General features: G+C 58.4%; 6 protein-coding genes across 6 annotated transcripts; 4 read left to right on the forward strand and 2 right to left on the reverse strand.

Annotated features, from left to right (window-relative positions):
* Window positions 1-15: 15 nt before the first annotated feature.
* On the forward strand, window positions 16-1,259 carry MKK02DRAFT_36309 (cornichon; the record flags this gene model as incomplete). The annotated part of the gene is made up of 7 exons (XM_053089395.1): window positions 16-28; window positions 178-239; window positions 371-398; window positions 476-516; window positions 612-724; window positions 1,052-1,174; window positions 1,226-1,259. The coding sequence occupies 7 exons, from the start codon at window positions 16-18 to the stop codon at window positions 1,257-1,259; spliced, it is 414 nt and encodes a 137-aa protein (XP_052946989.1).
* An 857-nt stretch (window positions 1,260-2,116) lies between these two features.
* Window positions 2,117-5,696, forward strand: MKK02DRAFT_32107 (putative general transcriptional repressor; the record flags this gene model as incomplete). The annotated part of the gene is made up of 11 exons (XM_053088453.1): window positions 2,117-2,305; window positions 2,435-2,696; window positions 2,926-3,007; window positions 3,125-3,393; window positions 3,583-3,925; window positions 4,107-4,208; window positions 4,344-4,455; window positions 4,597-4,825; window positions 5,087-5,204; window positions 5,258-5,426; window positions 5,469-5,696. The coding sequence occupies 11 exons, from the start codon at window positions 2,117-2,119 to the stop codon at window positions 5,694-5,696; spliced, it is 2,103 nt and encodes a 700-aa protein (XP_052946990.1).
* A 995-nt stretch (window positions 5,697-6,691) lies between these two features.
* On the forward strand, window positions 6,692-12,340 carry MKK02DRAFT_24372 (uncharacterized protein; the record flags this gene model as incomplete). Its single annotated transcript, XM_053086886.1, has 12 exons — window positions 6,692-7,044; window positions 7,270-7,624; window positions 7,675-9,432; window positions 9,565-9,703; window positions 9,786-10,226; window positions 10,377-10,542; window positions 10,704-10,872; window positions 10,925-11,275; window positions 11,344-11,560; window positions 11,606-11,667; window positions 11,908-12,107; window positions 12,271-12,340. The coding sequence occupies 12 exons, from the start codon at window positions 6,692-6,694 to the stop codon at window positions 12,338-12,340; spliced, it is 4,281 nt and encodes a 1,426-aa protein (XP_052946991.1).
* A 3,776-nt stretch (window positions 12,341-16,116) lies between these two features.
* MKK02DRAFT_23717 (ATP synthase subunit D-domain-containing protein) lies at window positions 16,117-17,452 on the reverse strand (the record flags this gene model as incomplete). The annotated part of the gene is made up of 5 exons (XM_053086772.1): window positions 16,117-16,455; window positions 16,689-16,792; window positions 16,856-17,051; window positions 17,194-17,323; window positions 17,421-17,452. The coding sequence occupies 5 exons, from the start codon at window positions 17,450-17,452 to the stop codon at window positions 16,117-16,119; spliced, it is 801 nt and encodes a 266-aa protein (XP_052946992.1).
* Window positions 17,453-17,792: 340 nt separating this feature from the next.
* Window positions 17,793-20,680, forward strand: MKK02DRAFT_36312 (WD40-repeat-containing domain protein; the record flags this gene model as incomplete). The annotated part of the gene is made up of 11 exons (XM_053089396.1): window positions 17,793-17,936; window positions 17,958-17,961; window positions 17,983-18,077; window positions 18,105-18,108; window positions 18,139-18,473; window positions 18,501-18,668; window positions 18,731-18,877; window positions 18,992-19,852; window positions 20,014-20,198; window positions 20,295-20,428; window positions 20,577-20,680. The coding sequence occupies 11 exons, from the start codon at window positions 17,793-17,795 to the stop codon at window positions 20,678-20,680; spliced, it is 2,181 nt and encodes a 726-aa protein (XP_052946993.1).
* Window positions 20,681-20,990: 310 nt separating this feature from the next.
* On the reverse strand, window positions 20,991-22,866 carry MKK02DRAFT_43137 (aspartic peptidase domain-containing protein; the record flags this gene model as incomplete). Its single annotated transcript, XM_053092285.1, has 9 exons — window positions 20,991-21,139; window positions 21,226-21,351; window positions 21,449-21,532; window positions 21,625-21,747; window positions 21,823-22,047; window positions 22,116-22,245; window positions 22,302-22,406; window positions 22,460-22,486; window positions 22,552-22,866. 9 exons carry the CDS (start codon window positions 22,864-22,866, stop codon window positions 20,991-20,993), a joined length of 1,284 nt encoding a protein of 427 aa, XP_052946994.1.
* Between the last annotated feature and the right edge of the window lie 243 nt (window positions 22,867-23,109).

A 23,109-nucleotide genomic window follows, 5' to 3' on the forward strand; every position in this document is an offset into this window, starting at 1 on the left:
CAGAATCAGCTCAAAATGGGCGGCGAAGGTGCGTGGCTCTACTCCGTTGAGCTTCGGGAAACTGGGGCGGAGGAATGAGGACATAAGCTGATCATGCGCCTTTCCTCGAATCTGACCTCCCTTTCGCTCATCCATATCTGCTATTACCGATACGACATATCGGCGCTCCATATGCAGGCTGGTTATTCCTCTTCTCGGTCCTCATGGCCGCGGTGTTACTGTTCACTATGGTCTTCTTCGTAAGTCTGCTTTTTGTCGGCCGAGCAAGGGTGTCATGTTGGAGCAGCTGCGAGATGGGTCATGTCCGCCCTATCAGCTGCTCCTGTCGCTATGATCTCAAACGTAATATGGACGAGAGCTGATATCTCAGATCATCATGTTCTCTGACTTGGAATGCGGTATGTCCAAGCTTGGCTTTGAGCTATTTCAAGCACCGGGAGGCTGGATGGGGGCTGGCGCTGATGGGTTTGCGTAGATTACATCAACCCCATCGATCTTTGCAACAAGCTCAATCAAGTGAGTCTGTCCTCTGAATCCCTAGCCACCCACGGGACCTTGCGCAGGAAGAGACGACGAGGAAGGGCGTCCAGGAATCAGAGCTGATGCACCAGTTTGTCTTACCCGAAATGATCGCACACGCCTTCCTCACCCTCTGCTTCTTGCTCTCGGGACAATGGCTGGCGTTCTTGCTGAATGCACCCTTGGTGGGATATAACGTCAACAAGTGAGTTGGGTTCGGATTCTGCGGGATGAGGGGTCGTGCAGGAGGGGTAATATGGGGGTAACGGGGGATGATGGATACTCAAGTGGTCCTGAGCGATAGTGATGGCTCGCATGGAAGAGGAGATGGAGGGGAAGGGTGTAGAGTGCACGTTCGAGGGCGCAAGCGGTACGAGGGAGGGAAAGTCACAACGTCGGGGGACCTAGGGAAGACTTGGAGAGGAGCGCGGAAGAAGGGGATTTAGGGGAATTGCTGCTCGAAATCACATCGTGCCATTCCATGCTGTGTTCTCCGATCCAGGGCTCCACTCGTCCTCAGCTGACGCCCCAGGATCATGTCCAAGAACCACATGTACGACGCCACCGAGATTTTCCGGACGTTATCGGGACACAAGAAGGAGAGCTTTATCAAGCTTGGATTCTACCTCGTTTCATTCTTCTACTACCTGTACCGGTGAGTCTCTTTTCGAGCATACTGGTGTGGACGGAAGCTGATGTGCTGTAGGATGATTCTGGCGCTCATCTCTGGTACGTCTTGAGACGTAGTCTGATATGGGCCGAAGCTGATCATGTAGCGGACGAGTGATCGCTTTCTTCCGCTGGACAGACAACTAGAGGCGAGACGTTGAGGCGCCAAGGGAAGGAGAGGAATCATGGTGCTCATATTCTATCTAGACACGCTACATGAATGTGGAAATGTGCCGGGTGGCTGGGCTGTAGGGAGTGGAGCGGGTGCAATCTGACTCAGGGACTTAGCCGGGGGAGGAATGTCATCACGCGCTAGTAGGAAAAGGAAGGAATGCCTTGGCTTGCTTGCCCCGATATGGTCCTCGTCCGCTCCTGGTAGTTCCTCTACTCAGGCTGGGCTGTGCTGCTTTGTTCTCTCTTCCCGTGCTGGGCGTGGTCACTCCTTTGTCGCTGTACTGCGCCACCTATACTGCTTCTAACCGATCACAAGCACACTTGGGTGCCACGCCATCCTTACGTTATTTATCCATACTCGTGCCTGAATCTATAGCTCTCCAACTCCAAGCCCAACTCTAATTACTCTGTTGATTACATCTCCATCTTGCTCTTTATCTATCTATAACGAGCTGCCCTGTTCTCGCCTAGCGCTTCGCCTCTCCGCCTAGAAGAGGAGTGTATCTACCCACGCTGCCAAAGAAGCAGGGGATTGATCGAACAAAAGAAGACATATTGGAGATCTGGTCCGACGTGGATTCTCCTCTCCACCCAGTCCATCAGTCGACGCGACTGGCACTACCCTTTTTCACTGAGGTCAACTCCAAGTGGATAGGGTCATATCTACGATCAATCCGGGCTGGCGCAAGGCGAAATGCAGCCACCTATCTATAATGTGAGTTCCGTGCTGTGAGGTCTGGGGAGGGATGCGGATATGGATGGGAGCCGGGCCGGAAGTGAGAAGGATGGGACGCGCGCGGATGGGCGAAGGGACTGGACAGTCCCAGAGTGTTCACATCTAGAATTGGTCCCCAGGGAAGCTGGCCAGGATTGGAGAGTAGCGCGTTTTGGAATGATGGGCAAGCGGTGTCAAGGCAGTAGCGCGTCTCTGGCGAAAGAGTCGGTACGAAGTTGAGGACCGTACCCTCCATACCCACCCATTTCTGACATTAATCCTTCACCATCTCCATATTCCTCGCTCCCAACTGGCCCCGTTCTGTCCTGGATGAGCACTAGCTGACTCAACTCGCAGCACCACCGCCTTCCCATCACATCCTCTGCACCGATGCCCTCCGTCCTCATCGGCGGTCCCTCCGCCGGCGGAGGACTAGGCGGTGGTCCTGCTGGCGGAGGCGGCGGAGTAGGAGGAAATGGACAAGGAGGACCCGGAGGAGGTGGTGCAGGCGGGAATGGCCGTCTCCTGGAGTTGTTGGATGCTGTCAAGGCCGAGTTTGAGGTGGCGGGCCAGGAGGGGGGACAGTGGAGAGCCCAGAGGGATGAATATGAGGGGAAACGTAAGTCCACGTTGGGGCTATTGGATAGGGTCGAGAGGCGCCCCGGGGTACGGGAGGGGGTGGGGGTGGGGGAGGGTGGGAGGTAGGGGACTGAAAAGTCTTCAGGCCGGGGCGATGGTTTGGGAGGATTTGGGTGCGGATCCATTCCGGCCTTTTCTGAGGCGATCAGGTGGTGTCCCTGGGAGGATTGTCGTTTAGATACTCGAGGAAAGATAGCTGACACTTTCAGTCCAAGCACAAATCGGGGAACTCGGCTTGATCCGACAAGCGCTGTACGAGCTGGAGACTCAGCACAACAAGGTCCGGCAAGAGTGAGTTGTTCATCCCCATTTGTACCTGCATCTGGGACAATCTGTCGTACTTGTTCTCTCTTCATACCGCCCACATACGTCCCTTTTCCGCTTCTTGGTCACTCGCTGACATCACAGCTACGAAGCCGAGATCGCCCGGCTCCGGACGGAAATAACAGCCCTCAAACTCGCCGCTGATCCCGATGGGACGGGCGCGGGCGGTGGCGCTGGCGGCGCAGGGGGAAGCGCCAAAGGCCCCGCATTGGACTTACCGCCCAAACCGCCCGCGCCAGACTTGCCGAGACCGGAGGGGGTTAAAGAAGGGATGTTGACGGGGCTGCCGGGGCCGCCGTTGAATGGGCAGGCGGGTGGAGTGGGGGGGCTGGGGTTGGAGAATACGTCTGCGCGTGAGTGTCGCGTAACTGCTGCAAGGATCGACTGGTCTATGAAACGAGATGAGACGAGCGGATGGGAAGGGGAGAGGAGCAAGAGGGATAGACCGGGGCCGGTGGGAGTGATACGCGGATAACCACCGAACGTCGGACAAGGAATCTGTCGTTAATACACCTTGACGTAGAGTCTAGCTAATACCGCAGCTCGCTCACCCTACCCACCGGCCCAGACCGCGCCTTATCGCCCACCGTCCGTCCCCGCCGGACACAGGTCTGCACAGACCGATCACCGTCCTTCTCAGCCACCCTCTGCCGCTCCGCCCGCGCCCGCGCCCGCGCCCACGCAGTCGCAAGCGCTCACGTCAACAACAGCCGCCGCTGCTACGCCGTCAGGACCCCTCTCCCCGCCTGTGTTGCTCTCTGACCTGGACCCGGAAAATGTCTCCAGGGAGTTGAAGAAGGAGGGGTCGGATTGGTTTGCGGTTTGGAGCAGCCAGAGTAAGAAGATTTTGGATGTGGGGTTGGTGCATACTTTGAACCATGAGACGTGAGTTTTTTGGTTTCTTTTCTTTGTGGGGGTGGGTCACGGCGAGGGGGATGGGGAAAGGATGGAGAGTTGGGCGTCGTGGAGACATGCGGAGAAGGGCAGGAGAAGAAATTGCGCTGTGAAGACTTGGGCTGGAGGTGGAGATGTGATCTTCGGTAGAGGGACGGAGCTGATTATGCAGAGTCGTGTGCTGTGTCAAGTTCAGCAATGATGGGAAATTCCTGGCGACGGGGTGTAATCGTACCGCGCAGATATACGACGTCAAGACGGGTGGGAAGGTGTGGTGAGTTTGGCTCTTGGCTTCCACCCCCAGCTTTCAAATCATATTCACTATCGCCATTTTGTTCAGATCGTGGTGAAAAACAGCCGGTGTCGAAACAAGATAGAAAGCAAGGAGAGAGCTCGGCTGACTCTGCAGTGTCCTGCTCGACGAACAGACAACGCGCTCGGGGGATCTGTACATCCGGAGTATCTGTTTCTCGCCTGATGGCAAGTATCTCGCGACCGGGGCGGAGGACCGGCAAATTCGAGTGAGTCCTGCTTTGACCACCCTCCCCCATGTTCTTTTCTGTTCGCTTTCTTCATGGTGTTGGTGTCTCTCGAGCCCTCCTACTCTCCCGCTCTCCCGCTCTCCCGCTCTCTCGGACGCCCGAACCCAAACTGACACCAAGATCTGGGACATCAAGCAAAAACGCATCCGACACCTCCTCCAGGGTCACATGCAAGAAATCTACTCGCTCGACTTTTCGCGAGACGGCAGGTTCCTCGTTTCGGGCTCGGGGGACAAGTCGGCCCGGATCTGGGATATCGAGAAGGGAGTGTGTGTGTTTGATTTGAGGATTGAGGACTTTATACATAATGAGCATGGGCCGATCGATGCCGGGATCACGAGCGTGGCGTGTGAGTGTTTTTTTTTTTTCTTGGGCTTGGGGTTTGGGGTGGAGTTTGGGTTTAGGGGTGGGAGGGAGGGAAGGTGGGAAGGGAAGGCGGAGGTGATCGGGCGATTGGGAGGGTTCAGGGGGAAGGGAGAAGATCCGAGGGACAGTCCGACGGGGATCGGGCAGGCTAAGGGCGTATCAGGGGAGACTGTCGGGTGCGAGTGAGAGACAGGGGCGGCATCTACAGGCTTAGCTGTACTGATTGGCCTTGGCTGACCTGCAGTGTCACCCGATGGAAAACTCGTCGCTGCTGGAAGCCTGGATACGATGGTTCGCGTGTGGAATGTCTCGACAGGGCAGCAGGTGGAGAGGCTCAAGGGGCACAAGGATTCAGTGTACAGGTGAGTTCCGAGGAACGAGAGCAAAAATATTGTACCCTTCAGCTGATCCCCAGCGTGGCCTTCTCGCCCGATGGCAAGTCGCTCGTCTCTGGCTCGCTCGACCGCACGCTCCGAGTCTGGGACCTCACGCAGACCAAGCGCGCAGTCGAGGGTGTTCCTCACGGAAGTAAAGACTCTGAGAAGGGTCTGGGGACATGTCAGAGTACGCTGAACGGGCACAAGGTGAGCTCTCGCCGTCTTTCCAAGTTCTCGCTGAGACCCCAGGACTACGTCCTCTCAGTCGCCATCTCCCCTGATGGTCAATGGGTCGTCTCCGGGTCCAAAGACCGCTCGATCCAGTTCTGGAATATCGCCACGGGACAAGCACAGTTTATGCTCCAGGGCCACAAGAACTCGGTCATTAGTATCGACCTGGCGAGGAGCGGGCAGTACCTCGCGAGTGGGAGTGGGGACTGTATGGCCAGGATATGGAAGTATGAGGCTTTTGCGTAGGCGGGTGAGGAGACGGGGGAGGAAGGGGAGGCAAGGGGAGAGGAGGGAGAAGTAAAATCGCCAGATACCGTATCGTAAGACGTATGACGTAGAGGCGGATGAGCTCTTGCTGTAGACAATATCAATATCTGTGGTCTGTTCTGCTGGTATGGAGTACCTGCGCAACTGAGTACCAAACCCATCCATACCTCGGGCCTCAGGCAAGGTCCAGGCTTTAGGCCGGAAGATTTTCAGGCACGGACCCCTCTTTCGGAATCGGAATTAGGGTTCGGACACGGACCTTATTTCCTGTTCCCGTTAAACCACCCAAACGCCCCATTCACCTTACCGCTCACTCTTTAGCACATACATCTATCCTTATACTCCTATAATAGCGCGGTCAGCAGCGTCTCTGTCCGTACGAGGAGCCGAGGAATCTACTCGGGAGCGCACCTGGCGAGAATTATAGGCGTTATCGAGGCGTCGCGTCGAGCAGGAGCGGTGTCAGCTTGACTGCCTTTGGGTTCAAGCTACTTGTGGGAGACCGCAGTGGGCGCATAGAGAAAGCTAGCGGGAGTGACCTAGGTGGCTAATGAGGTGAGTGAAATCATCCTTCTGCAAAGTGGAAAGAAAGTGCCGCAAATCCGGTCTGAGCGGGAGCTGGAGGTAATTTGTTGATGACCCGCGCTTGGGAGTTGACTTTCCGTCTACCCTTCATCCTCTGACGGATACGTCTCGGCCCCTGACGAGCTGGTCACGGATAGTCACAGGAATCACGAGAAGGGTATAACATCTGGGATCCGCTGACATGCAGCTTTAGCGCTAGACGTCGACTCGTCCATTCCTCCACGCTTACGCTCGCTCCTCCCTCCCCTCAGCTCGGGGTCGCATAATCGCATTCATCCTCTCGCTAGATCACACGCTCAGCCCATCCTCTTACCTGCGCCATGGCATATGTCGCCCACAACGCCATCGCCGGTCCGTCCAGCTCACGGTCTTTTGGCGGTCTCGGACAAATGGGGAATGATCCACTCGCACGGTCATACGAGCGCCTACACGGGATCACTCCCCAGCTGGAGCCGTCTCCAGAACTCAACGAGCTATCGTATGGCGAGTACGACGCGGAGGTGACCGATGAAGGGGAGGAGGGTCAAGGTCAAGGCCGCTCATTCCTCGTCCGCGCTAAATTCGACTATATCGCTACGGACCCGTCGGCTCTATCATTCCGAAAGGGCGACCTGATCGAGGTGATCACCACGCTCGATTCGGGGTGGTGGGATGGTATGCTCGGAGATGCACGGGGATGGTTTCCGTCCAATTATGTGGATCTAGTCGAGCAGGACGAGCTCGACGAGATGGAGCGGGAAGGGTATGGGCTGGACGAGGAGGAAGAGGAGGATGGGGGGAACAGGGGAGCAGAAGTGAGGCGGACAATACTCGCAGAGGAGGCACTGGGGATCGATGATGCGCTCGGCGCACCGTGGGGCGGGGGATCCGACGACCTGGACGCTTTAGCGCGGAGTATGGGTGTCTCGGCTGGCGCGGGGGAAGGGGAAGGAGGGGAGGCGGACGAGTTCATGATTGCTGCGAGAAGACAGCGGGCGAGGGCGGATACGATCGATACGCTGTCGACCTCGTCCCCTGTCAATCGGTTTGGCCCGTCCGGCTCGAGACACGTCGATCGGAGGAGAGACGACGCGGAGGACTTTGGAGCGGGTCTATTGCGCGGGGCAGAGGCGAAGCGGAGAGAGAGGGAAGGGACGGCAGGGACTATAAGAGGGAATGGAGGACGTGCGGAGGATGGGACTACACCTGTGCCTGGGAGGAGAGGAGCGGAAGAGACGCCTCGAGCGGGGGTGAGGAAGAGTACGAGGTCGAGTTTGCGGAATGGGAATGGGGAGGGAGGGGAGGATGACGCGTGGATACCGTGTTTAACGGCAGATGGGGAGGTAAGTTAGCACGAGCACTCCTCAGGCGAGAGCGCGAAGCTCATTGTCAGGTATATTACCACAATACCCAAACCGGGGAGGACTCGTGGGATCTCCCAGTGCCCAATCACGAGGAGGACGATCTGTACGAGGACGAAGAAACGGACTATTTCCCCACTCCCGGCTCGAATCCCCCTTCTTCCACCTACATCGCCGAACCCTCTATATCGGATACCCACACAGACGACTTTCGTCCGCCCCCCAAAGCCACCTCGGAGATCCCTTACCCCTGGGTCAGCCGGCTCAGCGACGATGGTCAACAATGGTACTACATCAATCGGCTCACCGGAGCGGAATCGCTCGTGCTCCCTCGGGAAGAGATGGTTCGGCGGGAAAGTAACGCTATTGGGGACGTATCGGATGACCTCGGCGGGATGCGGCTCGGAAGCGTTCCTCTTCCCGCTGGAAGGTCACTCGCGGACAAGGAAGCGGCGGCGCGGAAACGGCTGAGCCCGGAACAACGGGCCAAAGCCATGCTGGACTGGGAACGGCGGTCTCGTCACAAGCTGGAGATTGCTACTCGACCCACGGAACGGTCGTCCCTCAGCATCATGCTGGAAATCATCAATGATACCCTGCGCGAGGTATTTGAGGCGTCCGTAACTGGCTCGGCGGCAGAAGAGGAGATGTCGCGCGCGATCGACCTCAATTCCCATCCTGCCCGTCTGGCCGCTATTGCGCGGGAAGAACAGGCCGTCGAGCAAATCACGACTTCGCATCGGGACCTCCTCGCGTCTATCGGGGACCTGCTTCGTGCGTTCGGATACGTCGGTCCGATCGATACTGTCGAGGATATGCCCCGGCCGGCATGGACGGGCGATATCACCCTCGTCGGTTCCGTCGGTGTCTTTTCGGCCAATGTGCACGCTGCGCTCTATTCGAAAAAGATCCCAGAGACGAAATTGTCGGTCTGGCAGGAGGTGATGCGGAGCGCGAGCAAGCTCAGGGATATACTCGTCGAGTTTCCAGAGTTGGCGACGGGGGGTGCGGTCACGGGACGGAGATTGTGGGCGTGGATTGGGGTGGAGAATCCAGTAGGGGGAGTGTATGCCGGCCGCTGGGGGTTTGGCGGGAATGAGGTGGGGAGGTTGTCGAGAGTGCTAGGTGACGATGTGCTGGCGGATGCGGAGCATGCCAGGGGCGCCTTCGAGTCCAGCGTCCGGGATGGTAGTGGCAGTGGAGGAGGAGAAGAGCGGGAATTGGGGATTATGCGGACAGCGGAAAGAGTCAAGGCGGTCCTGCAGGATGTGGACGTCGCTGCGGTCATTGATATCGACGGGATCCCAGGGGATGAGGGCGAGAATGATCTTTCGAGAAAGTATGGGTCGCTCGTCCATCAAGCCAGAGCCGGAGTATCGGATCTCGACCGAGCGGTACTCGACCTCGACCGATATATCGCCGCTTACTACCTCGCTTTATGCCATTCTCATACCACTCCTTCTCCTCAAGTCAATACGGCCCTTTCTTCCCTCAGCGCTGCTGTCACATCCTCCACCCGATCCCTGTCCACCATCCTCGCCATCGCTCGGGATCAGCGATACATCACTGACACACTCGGCGCAAGAGGTCAGATCGGCGTTCGATCCCCTCGGTACGGTATCGTCACTCAGGCCCCGGCTCCGCCGCGCCCTCCCCGTCCCGCATCGATCGTCTCGGACACGTCGAGGGGGTCTCGTGCCTCTCGCGCATCGGCGGTAGAGGAGAAACGGGGCAAGACGCGGGGAATTGAGGATGATTTCCAAGATTCCGAGGAGAGATTGGACCGGCAAGTCCAGGCCGAGCGCGAGCGGGACCGCGATCGCGATCCCCGGTCGGCCGCTCAACGACGAGCTGGCGGACGACGCGATTCCGGCTCAGGCGGATATACCGCCTCTTCGCCCATCTCGAACAGCGGGTCCCAGGTCTCGCTCGCACGTGTCGCGGCCGGTGGCGGCAACAAGTCGAAGAGCCGACTACCGGAGCAGCCTTCTGCGGGGAGCAGTACGACTAGTCTGGCGTACCAGCGGACCGAGAGCGATGCGGGGAGTACGAGGGGAGGGAGTGGGCAGCGCGCGAGTACGCTGATGAAGGGTTTCTTTGGTCGGTCGAACAAGGTGGACAGTGAGGCTGAGTGTGAGTCTAGCTGGAGAAGCGTTGAGACAAGCTAGGGAACAGGCTGACTGTCCAGCTCGCGAAAAGGCAGAAAAGGTCGCCATGGCGCTGAACAACAAGCAACGCGGCGCGCGCAAACTCGCCAAACTCCTAGGCGAGGACGTATCGAACATCCCGCACTTGACGACCAGCCCACCTCCCATTCCTCCGCCCCTCCAGCCTAATCTCCAGCGCCAACAGTCACTCTCTCAGCAGTCGCCTAGCGCGCTGACCACGCCCGGATCGGCCGGATTTGGGTCGATATCACTACCGGCTCCGCCACCCCCGCCACCTGCGGCGCCGGCTGCTCCGACCCCGTGGTACCTGGCTGAGGACTACAAGATGGAGGATATTGTGTTTGATGATAAGGGGGCTGTTAAGGCTGGGACGCTGCAAGCTTTGGTGGCGAGGTTGACGCCACATGGAGCTACGGGTGAGTCCAAATTCAGTCTAAATTCCTTCATCCTTGTTCTTTGCAGTGTACAGCGGGTCGGGCGGGGCTTTTTTTGTACAAAAGAAAGGGGCCGGAGATGAAGGGGAGAAGGCGGGAATGGAATGAAGGATAAACAGCTGATATCGGCAGATACGTCCTTCTTCCAGGCCTTCATGCTCACCTTTCGGTCATTTACCACCGGCGACCTGCTGTTCGAACAGCTGCTCGAGCGGTATCATGTCCCTCAGCCAGCCGGGATGGATGAGATGCAGGAGGCGGACTGGGTCAAGCTCAAGCAGACGCCGATCCGACTGAGGTGAGTAGTCCAGCACATCGTGGAGGGAGGGCAAAGTTTCGAGCTGGAAGTTCGGGATGAGCGTTGAGGTCGTTGGGCGGGGAGTGAGGGAGGGCTGAGATCATCGGGCGGGGTCATGAAGAAGGGTTGCAAGCAAGGGGACAATAGCTGATACTCTGCAGAGTCGCCAATGTCCTTCGAGCGTGGCTTGACGTCCACTTTATGGTCGATCAGGATATGCCCATGCTGGACAAGATTGAGCACTTTGCCACGTCGACCATGGTCGATGCTGTCGGGTCCGAGATGCTCCGGATGCTATCCAAGACGCTGAACAATCTCGTTGCTCGGCGGGTAAGCTGTTTTCTTCCCCCATTCCACTGGAGACCCAAAGCTGATCGGCTAGCGCCGCGGCGAAGACCCCAACCAACGCCGTATCGTCTCTGGCGGCCTCCTGTCCCCTCCAGCCCCCCTCCTCCCCCGAGTCTCAGGCAAGACCCTCCAACTCACCGATATCCCCCCACTCGAGCTCGCGCGCCAACTCACCATTATCGAATTCGCCAATTTCCAGCGGATCCGCGCTCCAGAATGTCTCCATAAACTCTGGGCGTCGGAGGACGAGCTTCAAGCTGTCAATGTACGGATTGTGATTCATACAGCCAACAAGCTGGCGGCTTGGATTGGGTACTTGGTGTTGCAGCCAAAGGACGCGAAGGGGCGGGCGGCATTGATGAAGCACTTCATTCAGTGTGCTTTTGTGAGTTCTACTTTCCTGCGAAATTGTATAGGGGGTTTGGATAGGTAAGGTCTGGGCTGATATGGCAGGACCTACGCCTGATGAACAACTTCTCGAGCATGGCCGCCATCATCGCTGGACTGAACGCTGCGCCTGTCGATCGGCTGAAGCGGACCAAGGAGCTTCTCTCTGCCAAGACGCTGGCGATGAAGGAGGATCTGGACAAGACGATGGACTCGAGCAAAAACTTTGCCAATTACAAGGAGATGCTCAAGACTATCAATCCACCTTGTGTTCCCTTCTTGGGTAAGTCGATTCGCTTGACACGAGTAGGGCTTAGCTGATAATCAGGCTTCTACCTCTCCGCCCTGACCTTCATCGAGGACGGGAACCGAGATCTCATCGATCCCGCCGTCGCTCGCGCCATCGCCGACAGTGCCAACAAGCAAGCCGCCAAAGCCGCCGCTGTCACACGCGGGATGGTCACTTCCCCATCGGTCAACTCGCTCGCGTCGGCCGCGTCCCACTCGGGCTTCAGCACGAACCGCTCCCCCGTCCAGACCATGACGGGTACCACTGCATCTACCTCCACCTTTGCCCTCACCGCCTCCACCTCGTCCACCACGCTCGACACCGACCCGCCCAAACGGAAGTTTATCAATTTCTTCAAGCGCCACCTCTCGGCGGAGATTATACGGGATATCCAGCAGTATCAGTCGCAGCCGTACAACCTCGCCAAGTGTAAACCGGTCCAGGACTTTTTGGCGGCGGGGTTGCAAAAGGTGGAAGCGGCGGGGGATATGTACGATCGGAGTTTGCTGTTGGAGCCGAGGGAACGGGAAGAGGAACGGATGTGAGTGGTCTTTCCTCTGCCCACTACTCTCCCCCGCACTTCCCTGCTCGTCTGGATGGGTTGGGCTCGCGCTCAGTCTGTTAGGCCGATGTGGACCTTCGATTCTTCAGACCACGTGGTCCCCTTCATGGCCGGAACGAACCAGCGCTGATACCTCGTGCAGACAACGGATGTTACATGATTCGGTGAGTTGGCAGTGGGGATCTGAGAGGGAGACGAGGGGATGGGTCTGAGCTGACGGACAGGGTTTTATATAGTATACGAAAATGTGAAGAAGCAGGATCATCTGGTTGGATTGTGTGATCATGGGCCAGTGGGCCGGGTGCTGCGAGAGTTGAGGGAGCCGGGGGGTTTTCGGAAGAAGGGGTAGTAGTGCATTGTCAAACATCTTGGGCTTGATGAACTAGCCATAATCGTCTCATTATCCGCGGGCGATAGTCATCGACGCAGCTCCGACCCTGCCGGCCATCCCTCATCGCTACTCCGCGTCAGCCTCTCGAAAGGGGGGTCTAGATGACACTTCTGAAACGCGCCAAGGGGTGAAAGAGGACGTTTCAGATCTTATCGACCAACCTCCACACACCTTCTTTCCCCCTTCACCTCCCCTCTCGTCCCCGCTGACACATGTACACATGTTCTCTCGATTGTCCCTCTGTGCGCCTCCTGTCCTTCCATACACAGATCAGCCCCACCGGGCAAATTTTGATCCTCGGCCAAAGTGCCGCCAGCACGAGAGACGAGAGACACGAGGCCCACTCGTCCCTGCTACACTTACATCCCTCACCCCTTTCCTCGCCTCGCCTTCGCCTCTCTTTAGCGCACACGAGTCATCCTTGACCCCGATTGATGTGCCCATTCCGAGGGGTACGGGCATCAATACCTTTCGCCTGCAGGCTTACTAGCGAGGTGCTCAGCGCCCAACCCTCAACCCCAAAACTTGTCATTTGACATCTTCCTTCTTTGCCTTTTGTTCTTGCCCTCACCCGACATCCATCACCACTATCGGCTTATCGTTCTCTGATTCCAGACCTCTTTTGTTCCGATAGCCGTACGTCCCTCCCCTGCCTGACGAGCACGATCACAAGGCGTGGCTGACATCATAGGCTCAAAACATCTAGAACAATGGGTCAAGCACCTTCCAACTCCGCCGGTACCGCCAGCACCGGATCCGCCGCTCAGCCCAGTCATGGCCGTAGCGGCAGATCTCCGAGCGGATCCCCCTCCGAAGAGCCCACTGCGGACCCATTCCACCTCTCCCCTATCTCCCCTCGTCTCGCCCAGCCACCAGCGCCGCCTACTCTCCCCAAACCCAAACTCGACACCCGCCCCAGCTTCGCCTCCCTCCGCAAACTCAGCAAGCCCACCCTCGCACTCGCAATCGTCGATCCAAACCTCCCCAAACCGTCCGGGTCTACAGCGACCCTCGGCGCGCGAGTAGCCCGAAAGATCTCCAAGTGTCGCAAAGGGAGCGCGGTCGTTCTAGGCCGTCCGTCTGCTGCGCCGCTGGCCGAGATCAAGCGGTCTATATCGGATCTCGAGGCGAGTCGGAAGTACGGCTCTGAGGAGCTCGCAGAGACGGCCGTCGGGCCAAGCAGCTTCAATCCCGCTCGTCGTCCCTTCGTCCCCACTGCATCCGCCGGAACACTCTCCTCTTCTCTCGACTCATCCACCCTCTCCGGACCGAGCGTATCCATCCTCACTCCCCGCACGTCCCGGCCGAACCTCATCACCCCCTACCCCCCTATCACACCATACCACCAGACCACCCGTCCCTCGCACCTCCGACACGGATCCGGCTCGTCCTCGTCCTCGTCCCCTCGATCCGGACCGCCGGTGAAGGCGCACTCGCCCAAGACGCGCTCGCAGGCCGAGAAGGAGTGGAGAGCGCGTGTGGCGGCGATTTCGGCGTCGACGAAACGGCGTCCTGGAGGTGGTGGGGGTGATGGAGCGGTTCGGAGAGGCGGGGGCGGGGGCGACTCACCCGCGTATAAAGGTCCGCTTCCGCCTCGACCTCGTCCCGCTCCCAAAGCGCAACCCGACGCCGTTATCGTGCCCCTCCCTCCCACCTCCACAGCGGGCGCCATCCCTCCACACATCGTCCTCCCCGACAAGTCCTCCCCGTCTGGCCAATCTTTCACCTCCAAGCGATCTTTCGAGACGCTGGGACACCACGTCAATCCCCGTCCTCCCCTCTCCCTATCACCCGCCCGCGTACACGCACACCCACATCTGCGGACGGTCTCTGACCTCTCGGGCTCGCCTCTCTCCCACCATCGCCCGAGATCCAGAAAGGGCAGTATCCCCCTCTCCGTCTCCTCGTTCTACGCCTTCTCGGCGGATAGCAGGGGTGAAACGCGGCCGCACTCGCTCGCGGCGGATACGTTTCTCTCGCCGGTAAAGCGCGCCGGAGTCGCAGTGGAGGTTGAAGCGAGCTCCGAAGGTGAGGCAGAGCACGAGGATGAGGATGGCGTTTGGTCGCATGCGCCGGGAAGCAAGGGTGGCGAGATGAGATCAGGGAAGGGAGACGGGGAGTTGGCGGTCGAGCCTGAACTTCAGTTTGATCTCGCTCTCTCGTCCTCCGCCTCGTCGACCCGGCCCGCTCATCTTACTCGCCATCGCATTTCGGCTCCCCCAGCAACACCCACACGCTCTCTTTCGCCTATGCCGCCTACGATCCACCGGACCCCTACTCAGCCCATCACCCCTCGTCGATTGTCCGCGCAACACACGCCTCCCAAGCCACACACTTTCGGTCTCGCAGCTGGTCTCTCCCTTACTCCCGCCCTCACCTCCACCACCATCCCCAGCCCAAGCGCACAAGATACCCCGCGCTCTCTCGCCCGAAAAGAACGTATCCTCTCACTACCGTCCATCTCCACCTCCCCCTCCCTCCAGCGCACACCCACCCGGACTCTGGCGGCACGTGACCTCGGTCCATCCCTCGCATCCCCGGGAGCTACGTCCACACCGCCCCTCCAAGCGGACACATCCCTCCACACGGACACAACATCTCCTTCCCTCCCCTCTCTCCTGTCTTTTGCGCTCTCCACGCCGGCGCCTACGCCGACTCGCCCCGCCCTAGCTGGAGGAGCGACGCCCACGACGCCGTACTCGCCCATGACGGCCTATATTCTCACGGCGCCCGATATCGACCTGTCGTTCTCGGCGAGCGGGGCAGTCCCGGATTTGGACTCGCCCACGGCTGCCGGTAGTTGGGGCGGGAAGAACACGGGGACGGGGATGGGGAAGAAGGCGCATTCGCATCCGTTTGCGAGTTTTCTCGATGCGCCGAGTCCGCCGAGGAGGGTCGGAGGGAGTATGGGTCCGGCGCATAAGTCCGGGATGGGGATGGGCGAGGATGGGCCGAGGAGGGTGGTGGACGGAGCTCGAACGGCCCAGCCGCTCAGAGTACTCCCAGTCCCAGCTCCGGGCGGAGTGCCGATGCGGATGACCAGACGGTGCGACCTCGAGAACACCTCCGCCCCAGCCCCGGCCCCGACGCGCAAGGCACCACCACCACCATCACTACCTCCACGCTCCGCCGCGCGTCCTCTCCAAAGCAAGACGCCGAATGGTCTTCCCACCGCACGCGAAGCGGCCCTAGGTGCGCCGGAGCGACAAGACCGTACGAGGGGACGGGTGCGAGTTGAATTGTGTCCAGGGATGCAAGTGGGCGGTGGGGTGCGGCCGCCGAAAAGCGGGATGGATAAGAGTGTGAGTTTCATTGCAGGTTTAGCAAACATTGTGTTGAGTGGAGCTGATAGGGTAGGATCTGGAGAGGTGGCTGGCTGGTACGAAGTCGGGCTGAGGATCGGTGCGAGCTCGAGGTTGAAGGCAAGTGGTGGACAGGAAGGGCATGTACATCAGTGATATGACTTAGGTATCAGTATCAGTAACGATCATAGAATCAGCTTGTACACTATAACGCCAGCCATGCATGACCCGCACGTACAATCAGACTTGGCTCAGCCGGACTCCCTTGCTCCCCAACGCCAAATCCCCAGTCCCTCTAGAAAATAACATCCTCGTCCTTCTCACCGAGCATATCCGCCCCGCCTTCCGCCCCACCTTTCAGCCCCTCATCCCTACTATCCTTCTCCCCACCTTCTTCGCCTTCATCCTCCTCCTTCTCCTTCTGCTTCTTCCTGACTTCATTCGCCTTCTCTGCATCCCTCTTCTTCTTGCCTTGCACCTTTTTGAGCCTAAAGAACTCTTCGCGGTCCATCTCGTCCAGCTCGGAATTGATGTACTTGATGGTGTTGTCGAGTTTGGGGATGATGACGTGTTCGATGGCGTTGACGCGGCGATTGGTCGCGCGGATGACTTCGTCGAGGATGGTGAAGGCGGTCTGGGAGTCAGCGGGCGGTCGAGCGGGCAGACAGAGTAGAGTAGAGCGAGGAGGAGAGAGGTCGGATATTAGAACGGGGCAAGAGGGTCGAGGGAGAGTAGTGGAGGCCTCCCGAGTACATGTTTGGTGTCTGTCGGATCTGGACCTGTAAAGCATAGAGGGGGACAATCTGCGAACAAGAGGAAATCGGAGGGTCAAGGTAGCCACGCCAGGCAAATAAACTCCGTGCTCACCTGTAACGACGCAAGCTCGACCAAAGTCCCCACTGCCTTGACGTAGGTATCTCTACATTTTTGGATCTGCTGACCACCCCGACTTAGACCCGTCATGGCAAAGTCTACAAGTCAGTGCGTGCTCCCCCCGCTCCCCAGCGCTTCCCTCATTACCAAGCTAGACTCACCGCTCGCATCCTTACTCCTCACCCCCTCAAACGCCGGTAAGACCACGCCCGACACATTCTCCTGCTTCGCCTTGACGGTGTAGCTCGCCTTGCGGACCGATTCTTGCACTTGGTAGCCGATATCCCCGGCGGTGTAGGTCACTTCGGCGAGTGAGAAGGAGGCCAGTTGGAGTACGCGGCCCATGAGGCGTTTGGCCTGTAGCGAGATAGATCGCAAAGTGGTGTTTCAAGCGAGAGGGCGACATACGAGAGCCAGGAGAGGGATAGTGCAAAGGTGGAGAGGTAGAGAGGAAAATGATATCAGCGTCATTCTCCCTTCGAGACTAGCCAAAACCCACCTCATCAACCTTCTTCAGGATCTGCCTGAATCGCTGCGTCAAAGCGTCTCGTTTCTTGGCGAGCAACGAGTGACCCGTCTGAGCACCCTTCATCCGACCTTTGGTGACGGTAAGGTTCATCCGCGTTGGGCTGGACGGTCAGCTGTGACTCGTCCAGGGGTAACGGAAGAACGAGGTTTCCGAGTTCTTGCTCGTTCGGAGAGCATGAAGCGGGATGGGAGACTCACAAGATTGCTTCTCTGGGTCCTGCGCCTGACATCTTGGCTGTATAGTAGGTGTAGTGAGTAAAGATAGAAGGCTAAGGATAAGAGATGTATGTATGAATGGAAGGAAGGGGGACCATGACGCACAAGCACAAGTTGGCAGGGGAATCGCCCCCGGAACCAGCTCACTCATCGCACACTTCACTCACCCAAGGGTACCTCTATACTGTTCATCTATACATCTACTTATCTACCCTTACTTACCCACTGACTGAGCTGAAGATATGCGCAGCGATGATGAGGACGAAGAGGATGAGTATGACGAAGAAAATGAGGAAGACGAAGTGAGCCGCAAGGTCACCAGAGCTCGGAAAGGACTGATTTCGGCAGATAGGGATGGACGTAGATGGCGAGGGCGACGCCGAAGCCGACACTGATGCCGAGGTAGATGGGGAAGACGATGAGGATGCGGACGCGGAGGCAGAGGCGGATGAGGCGGCTGGGGAGGCTGGAGAGGGGGATATGGACGATGAAGAGGAGGTGGAGGGGTCAGATGGGCAGCCGGGTGGGGAAGGGGATGAGGAAGAGGAGGACGAAGAAGAGGAGGCTGACGAAAGTGATGCCGAAGCAGAGGATGCGGATGGGGACGACGATGACGATGACGAAGGGGATGAAGAGGAGGTAGAAGGGGAGGCGCCCACAGGTCAGGCCTGTACGTCCTTTCCTTCAGTTCTGTGCCGAGCGCACGCTGACCTTTCAGCCTCGCCACGACGATCTAGCGGTTCTCGAACCTCGCCCTTCCCCAAACGCTCTTCATCACCCACCGTTCCCCCTCTCCCGCCTTACAAAATTCGCCGATCCCTCATCATCCCCGCCTACCCGTCCTCTGGACCCCCAACTTCCCTCTCCATCGACGCCATCGTCGCTATCCCCATCCCGTCCCCCATCCACTGTCTCGCCGCCACAGCATGTGCATCCTACCTCCTCACGGGCTCGCAAGAGGGTGTCGTGCGCGCGTACGATTTCTACGGGTCGGTGAACGGCAGTCAGGCAATGACGGCGCAGCAGCGCGCGGTGGTGGGTATGGGCGAGAGTATTGGGAAGGCGGGCGTAGGGAGGGGCTGGTGGGTGTCGGATGTGGCTCCGGGGATGGATGGGATGGGGACGGGGACTGGAGTGGGCGAGGCGGCGCAGGGTGGGGAGAGGAGGGCAGAGCCGGTGTATAGTTTGGCGGTGGAAGGGGATGGGCTGTGGGCTTTGACGGGTACGCAGGTGAGCTACACCCTTGTTTCTGCCTCTGCTCGCGGCTTCAAGTCTAAGGAGCTGATCATCAGTCCGGCCCAATCAACATGTACACCCTCCGTCATTCCCCAGGCCACCTGGTCCATTCGCTCAGGGGCCATTCGAGCGTCGTCTCGTGTATGGCGCTGACGACGGATGAGAAGCGGCTTCTGAGCGGTTCATGGGATGGATCTATACGAGTGAGTCTATGTCGCCACATCCTCCTTCACTCCAATATGACCTTTCTTTATCATTCTGCTTGGCGCACAGCAAACCCACATACGCCAGGGTCTTGGCCTCCGCTGACAATACAGGAATGGGATCTAAACACTGGCCAGACCTCCCGCGCCTACCCGACACATGGCGCCCAGCTCTCATCCCTCTCCCTCCGACCCTCCGGCTTCCTCCCTAGTCCATCGCCTACGCCCCCTCGTTCCGCCCTTCCCCCTGATGAAGAAGACGAGCCTATGGCGGACAAACCACAAGTCTCGGTCGTGGTCGGACCGGACTTCTTCAAACCAAAGTCCAAGTCTGGGGGCGGAGGTGGAGGTGCGGAGACGGCAGGGTCTGTCACTGTCCAGGAGGACAAGCCCGCGCCGGCCCCGGCGTCGGCGCTCGGGCAAGAAGGGGATGTGGAGATGGGCGAAACCAGCGCAGGGGTAAACCTGAAATCGACATCCCGCGCAAGCTCATACGATGATCTGTTCAACGACGAGGATGCGGAGGGGGAGACGGTACCTCCATCCGCGGTCCCCACTCAACCCGCTACGCCCCTCCCACAATCCCTAGCCGCGCCTGCGCCCTCATCAGCATCCACATTCACCGCCAATGCCGGTGCCAGTGCCAAACCCAATGCCACTGCCGGTCCATCCCGTCCGCTCCCGTCTCTCGCCTTACCAGGCGTCCGATCCCCTGCTCAATCAACACCCCAAGTCCAGGCATTGTCGCGCGGGAACGAAGGCGCCGCAGCGACCATCCCCCTCCTGACTCCGACGACGTACAAGCAGTTCTCGGACGACGTGCTCTTGGCGAGTTTTATGGATGGGCAGGTGATGCTCGTGGATCGAAGAGTGCCGGAGTCAGGCGGGAGCAGACGCGGGGCAGCAGCGGGGATGGGTATGAGGGGCGTAGGGAGGCTGATGGCGGGTGACAAGGCCCCCCCTTGGTGTATGTCTGTAAGTCTTTGTTTTGACTTCTTCATTCTTCTGTTCCCCTTCTGGCTGCCTGATATCATCCTTCATTGTCCCTATCTCCCCTCCCTTTCTTTCTCCATTACCACTGTTCATAGGAGATGTCCGTGGCTGAGCTGAGCTGGCGCTGGCGCTGACACCCCCAGGCGTGCTGGTCAGGCAACGGCAACCAGATCCTCGCGGGCAGACGAAACGGTACGGTCGATATATGGGACGTCCGCCGTTCTTCCTCTTCTACCGCCCCGAACCTCCTGCGCACGCTCAAGACCCCAGCGGAGAGCGGGGCGGTGAGCTGTTTGGTGGCATTCCCGGATGGACAGCATGTTGCTACGTACGTCTTTGATTCTATGGCCCCTCCTCTGTCCCCGCTTGGTCTTCCACACCGGATGCCAGGTACGAGAGGGGCGCCCTGCTGATGCCCCTTTAGTGCGTCCCAAGATAATATCAGGTTGTGGAATACGGTCGAATACTTTGAACCGGAAGATTCCGCCAGAAAAGCAAAGTCAAGACCGCCATTCAAGATCGTGGCGGGACATCATGGGGGTACGGTGTCTGCCATGCGTAAGTTTTCCTACTCCTCGATTTGGCCCCCTTCTCGCTTCGCTCTAGCTTCAGGGCGATCTCCGCCACTATGGCAATGGGAAGACGGAGGAGAGGGTCTCGCCAGAGTCAGCAGAAGCCTCGCCTGACTCAGAAGCTGATCAAATAGTGGTCGATCCAACATCGCGCTTCATGACTGTCGCGAGTGGAGATCGGGGATGGGCGGGGGAGAGCACAAAGGTAGTACTGATCCACGAGGTCAAGTGGTCTTAGCTACAACATGGGGTCGGGCGCAAAGGTCAGCATGGCGCAAATTTGTGCCAATTGTATCTATCTAGCAGGGATTGGGCGTCGTAATGTCATTGTATCTAGCTAGTATGAACATGCTCATCCATTAGTTTAGACCGAAATATCAATCCAGATCTTAAAGCCCAAAGTGTCCATAAAATGTCCTTGTATGTGTTGTAGTACGGACCCGAAGACCCGAGCCTGAGCCTGAACCCGAGCCCACCCTGACCATACCCTACCTGCCCAAAATGTCCTGTCCATATCAAGCCCAACTCCCCCGCCGGCGCCGCCCAGCCTAGATACTGTAGTCAAAGCTGACGGTCCCCTTACCTCCCGCACCACTATAGTCGTAGTCCGCATACAGGTGGTACTGGAACGGAACGCCAAAGTTCCAGTTCGAGTCCTGGGCGGTATTGGCGAATGCGCCGTTTCCGATGAGGAGACCTGGCTCATCAGCACAGAGTACCGTCCAGGTCACTGGATCGACGGAGGATAGAGAGATAAAAATGTGAGCTGAAGCCAAGACTCACTCTCGCAGTAGTATTGACCGTTCAAGGGGGGCATGTACGCGGTCCGATCGGCGTTGACAACATAGCGGAAGTAGGGGACGCCTACTAGGGAGACGTAGGGCACGACGAAGGAGCGGCCGGAGATGACTGGTTGTCAGCATGCTATTGGAGAGACGGCCGCAGGGGTCAAGCAGCACGGTAGATAGCGGAATGCCAGCACTGTCCAGGAAGAGGAGAGACTTACTGAAGGAAGGGTTGGAGACGCGTGTACCCAGCTTCTGGTTCAGTTTGGGGCCGCACGGCAGGACCCAAGATGAGCTCAGACGGTCTGTCATGTCAGCAAGAGCACTATTCGGCATAGGTGTAGACATCGTCGAAGCAAGATGGAGTCGGGTCGGCGGAGGTGAGAACGGTACGTACTGATCTGGTCCTGCGTGAGAGACATGCCCTGTGCTTGGAGATACTTCGACTCGAGCATAGCTCCGGGGATGTTGTCGTAAATCTTTTGGACGAGGTTGGTAGGTCCAGAGATGAACACGGAGCCTGAGGCATTAGCGCCAGCCACGCAACGAAAGGGATAGTCGCCAATCGGCAGCACGGCGGATTCAGAGTACTCACCAGTGTCAATGATAGCGTCGCCTCCCGCAAGAGTCGTGGCGCCCACCTTGATCCCGTCAAAGGGGATGGTCCAGTATGCCTGGTAGGTGAGAGTAGCGGCCGTGAGGGTACTGTAGAGCCGGGAGGTGTCGACACCGCCGAGGAAGAGCTCAGGCCCCTTGCCGTCTAGAGACATGACGGATCCGAAACGCTGAGCTGGGATTTGGCCCTGGTTGAAGAGTTGTTCTGTCAGTTAGCGCAGGCACTAGTGGTGCTTTCGGTGCGACTACTCATAAGCGTGATAGTCGACTCACGGACAAATGGAACCGACTGCTGCACGCTATTGGCGATCCACGACATGCCCATGATACCTGACGTTCCACGGTTGCCTTGGCCCGAAGTAGCAGCGGCAACTCGCTCGCCGGTAGCAGTCAGGCCGCCCATCTGAAATGTTAGCCACAAGCCCGAAGTTAGAAGCAAGAAACCGGAGGTGGACATACCGTGATCGAATCAGTGTAGCTAGTACCCTGGGCTCCTCCACCCGAGCCATAGGTGATCTGGAAACCTCCAGTAGCACCGGGATTCGTACCCGTCGCTCCCTTGTACTGCAACATCAGTTCAAGAGTGCAGCAAGTACGCTTAGATTCGCAGGACTCACGTCGGTCGACCAAAGATCAGAAGACCCCTATCAAAGTCAGCCGGGTCCCTTTGGTGTGGCGTCTGCATTGCGAGAAGAGGAGGAAGACTCACCGTATCAATTTGGGTGACAGTATCCACCGACCCAGTCTTACCCGCTCCGATGGTGATAGGCACGGCGTAAAAGTAGGCTCCCGAATCCGCCTTGTACGTGACTCGACTGGTCGTCCCCGCTCGCTTGGTGAGCGTGATGGATCCGTCGGCGGTCTCGTTGTCGCTGTATAGGAGATCGTGCCAGTACGAAGCGGTCGCGTTGCCGCTGGTGACCATAGGCAGGGTGATGGGGCCGGGGGAGCGAGTGGTTTTGGTAGGGACAGCGAGAACGAGGGAGCCTGCGGAGGCTATGGTGAGCAGGGTGAGCGCGATCATTCTGAGGTGAGGTGAGGAGAGGTGAGGTGAGGGAGAAGGAGGGTGAATGAGAAGGGGAGATGAGGAGATGAAAGTAAGTCAAGTTGTAAGTTGAGCTCCAGAGAGATGGTACAATGAGACTTTGGGCTGTGCGATCCGGCTGCCTCAGGTAGCAGCAAGAGAGGAGTCGATGCCTTGTTGACGCTCCTCCGGAAGGACCGGTGCGCCGGCCCCCGCCAAAGAGGAGTCGACTCTTAGCGACTC

Source organism: Dioszegia hungarica, assembly GCF_025882075.1.
Source record: "Dioszegia hungarica strain PDD-24b-2 chromosome Unknown MKK02contig_7, whole genome shotgun sequence".
Classification (NCBI taxonomy): domain Eukaryota; kingdom Fungi; phylum Basidiomycota; class Tremellomycetes; order Tremellales; family Bulleribasidiaceae; genus Dioszegia; species Dioszegia hungarica.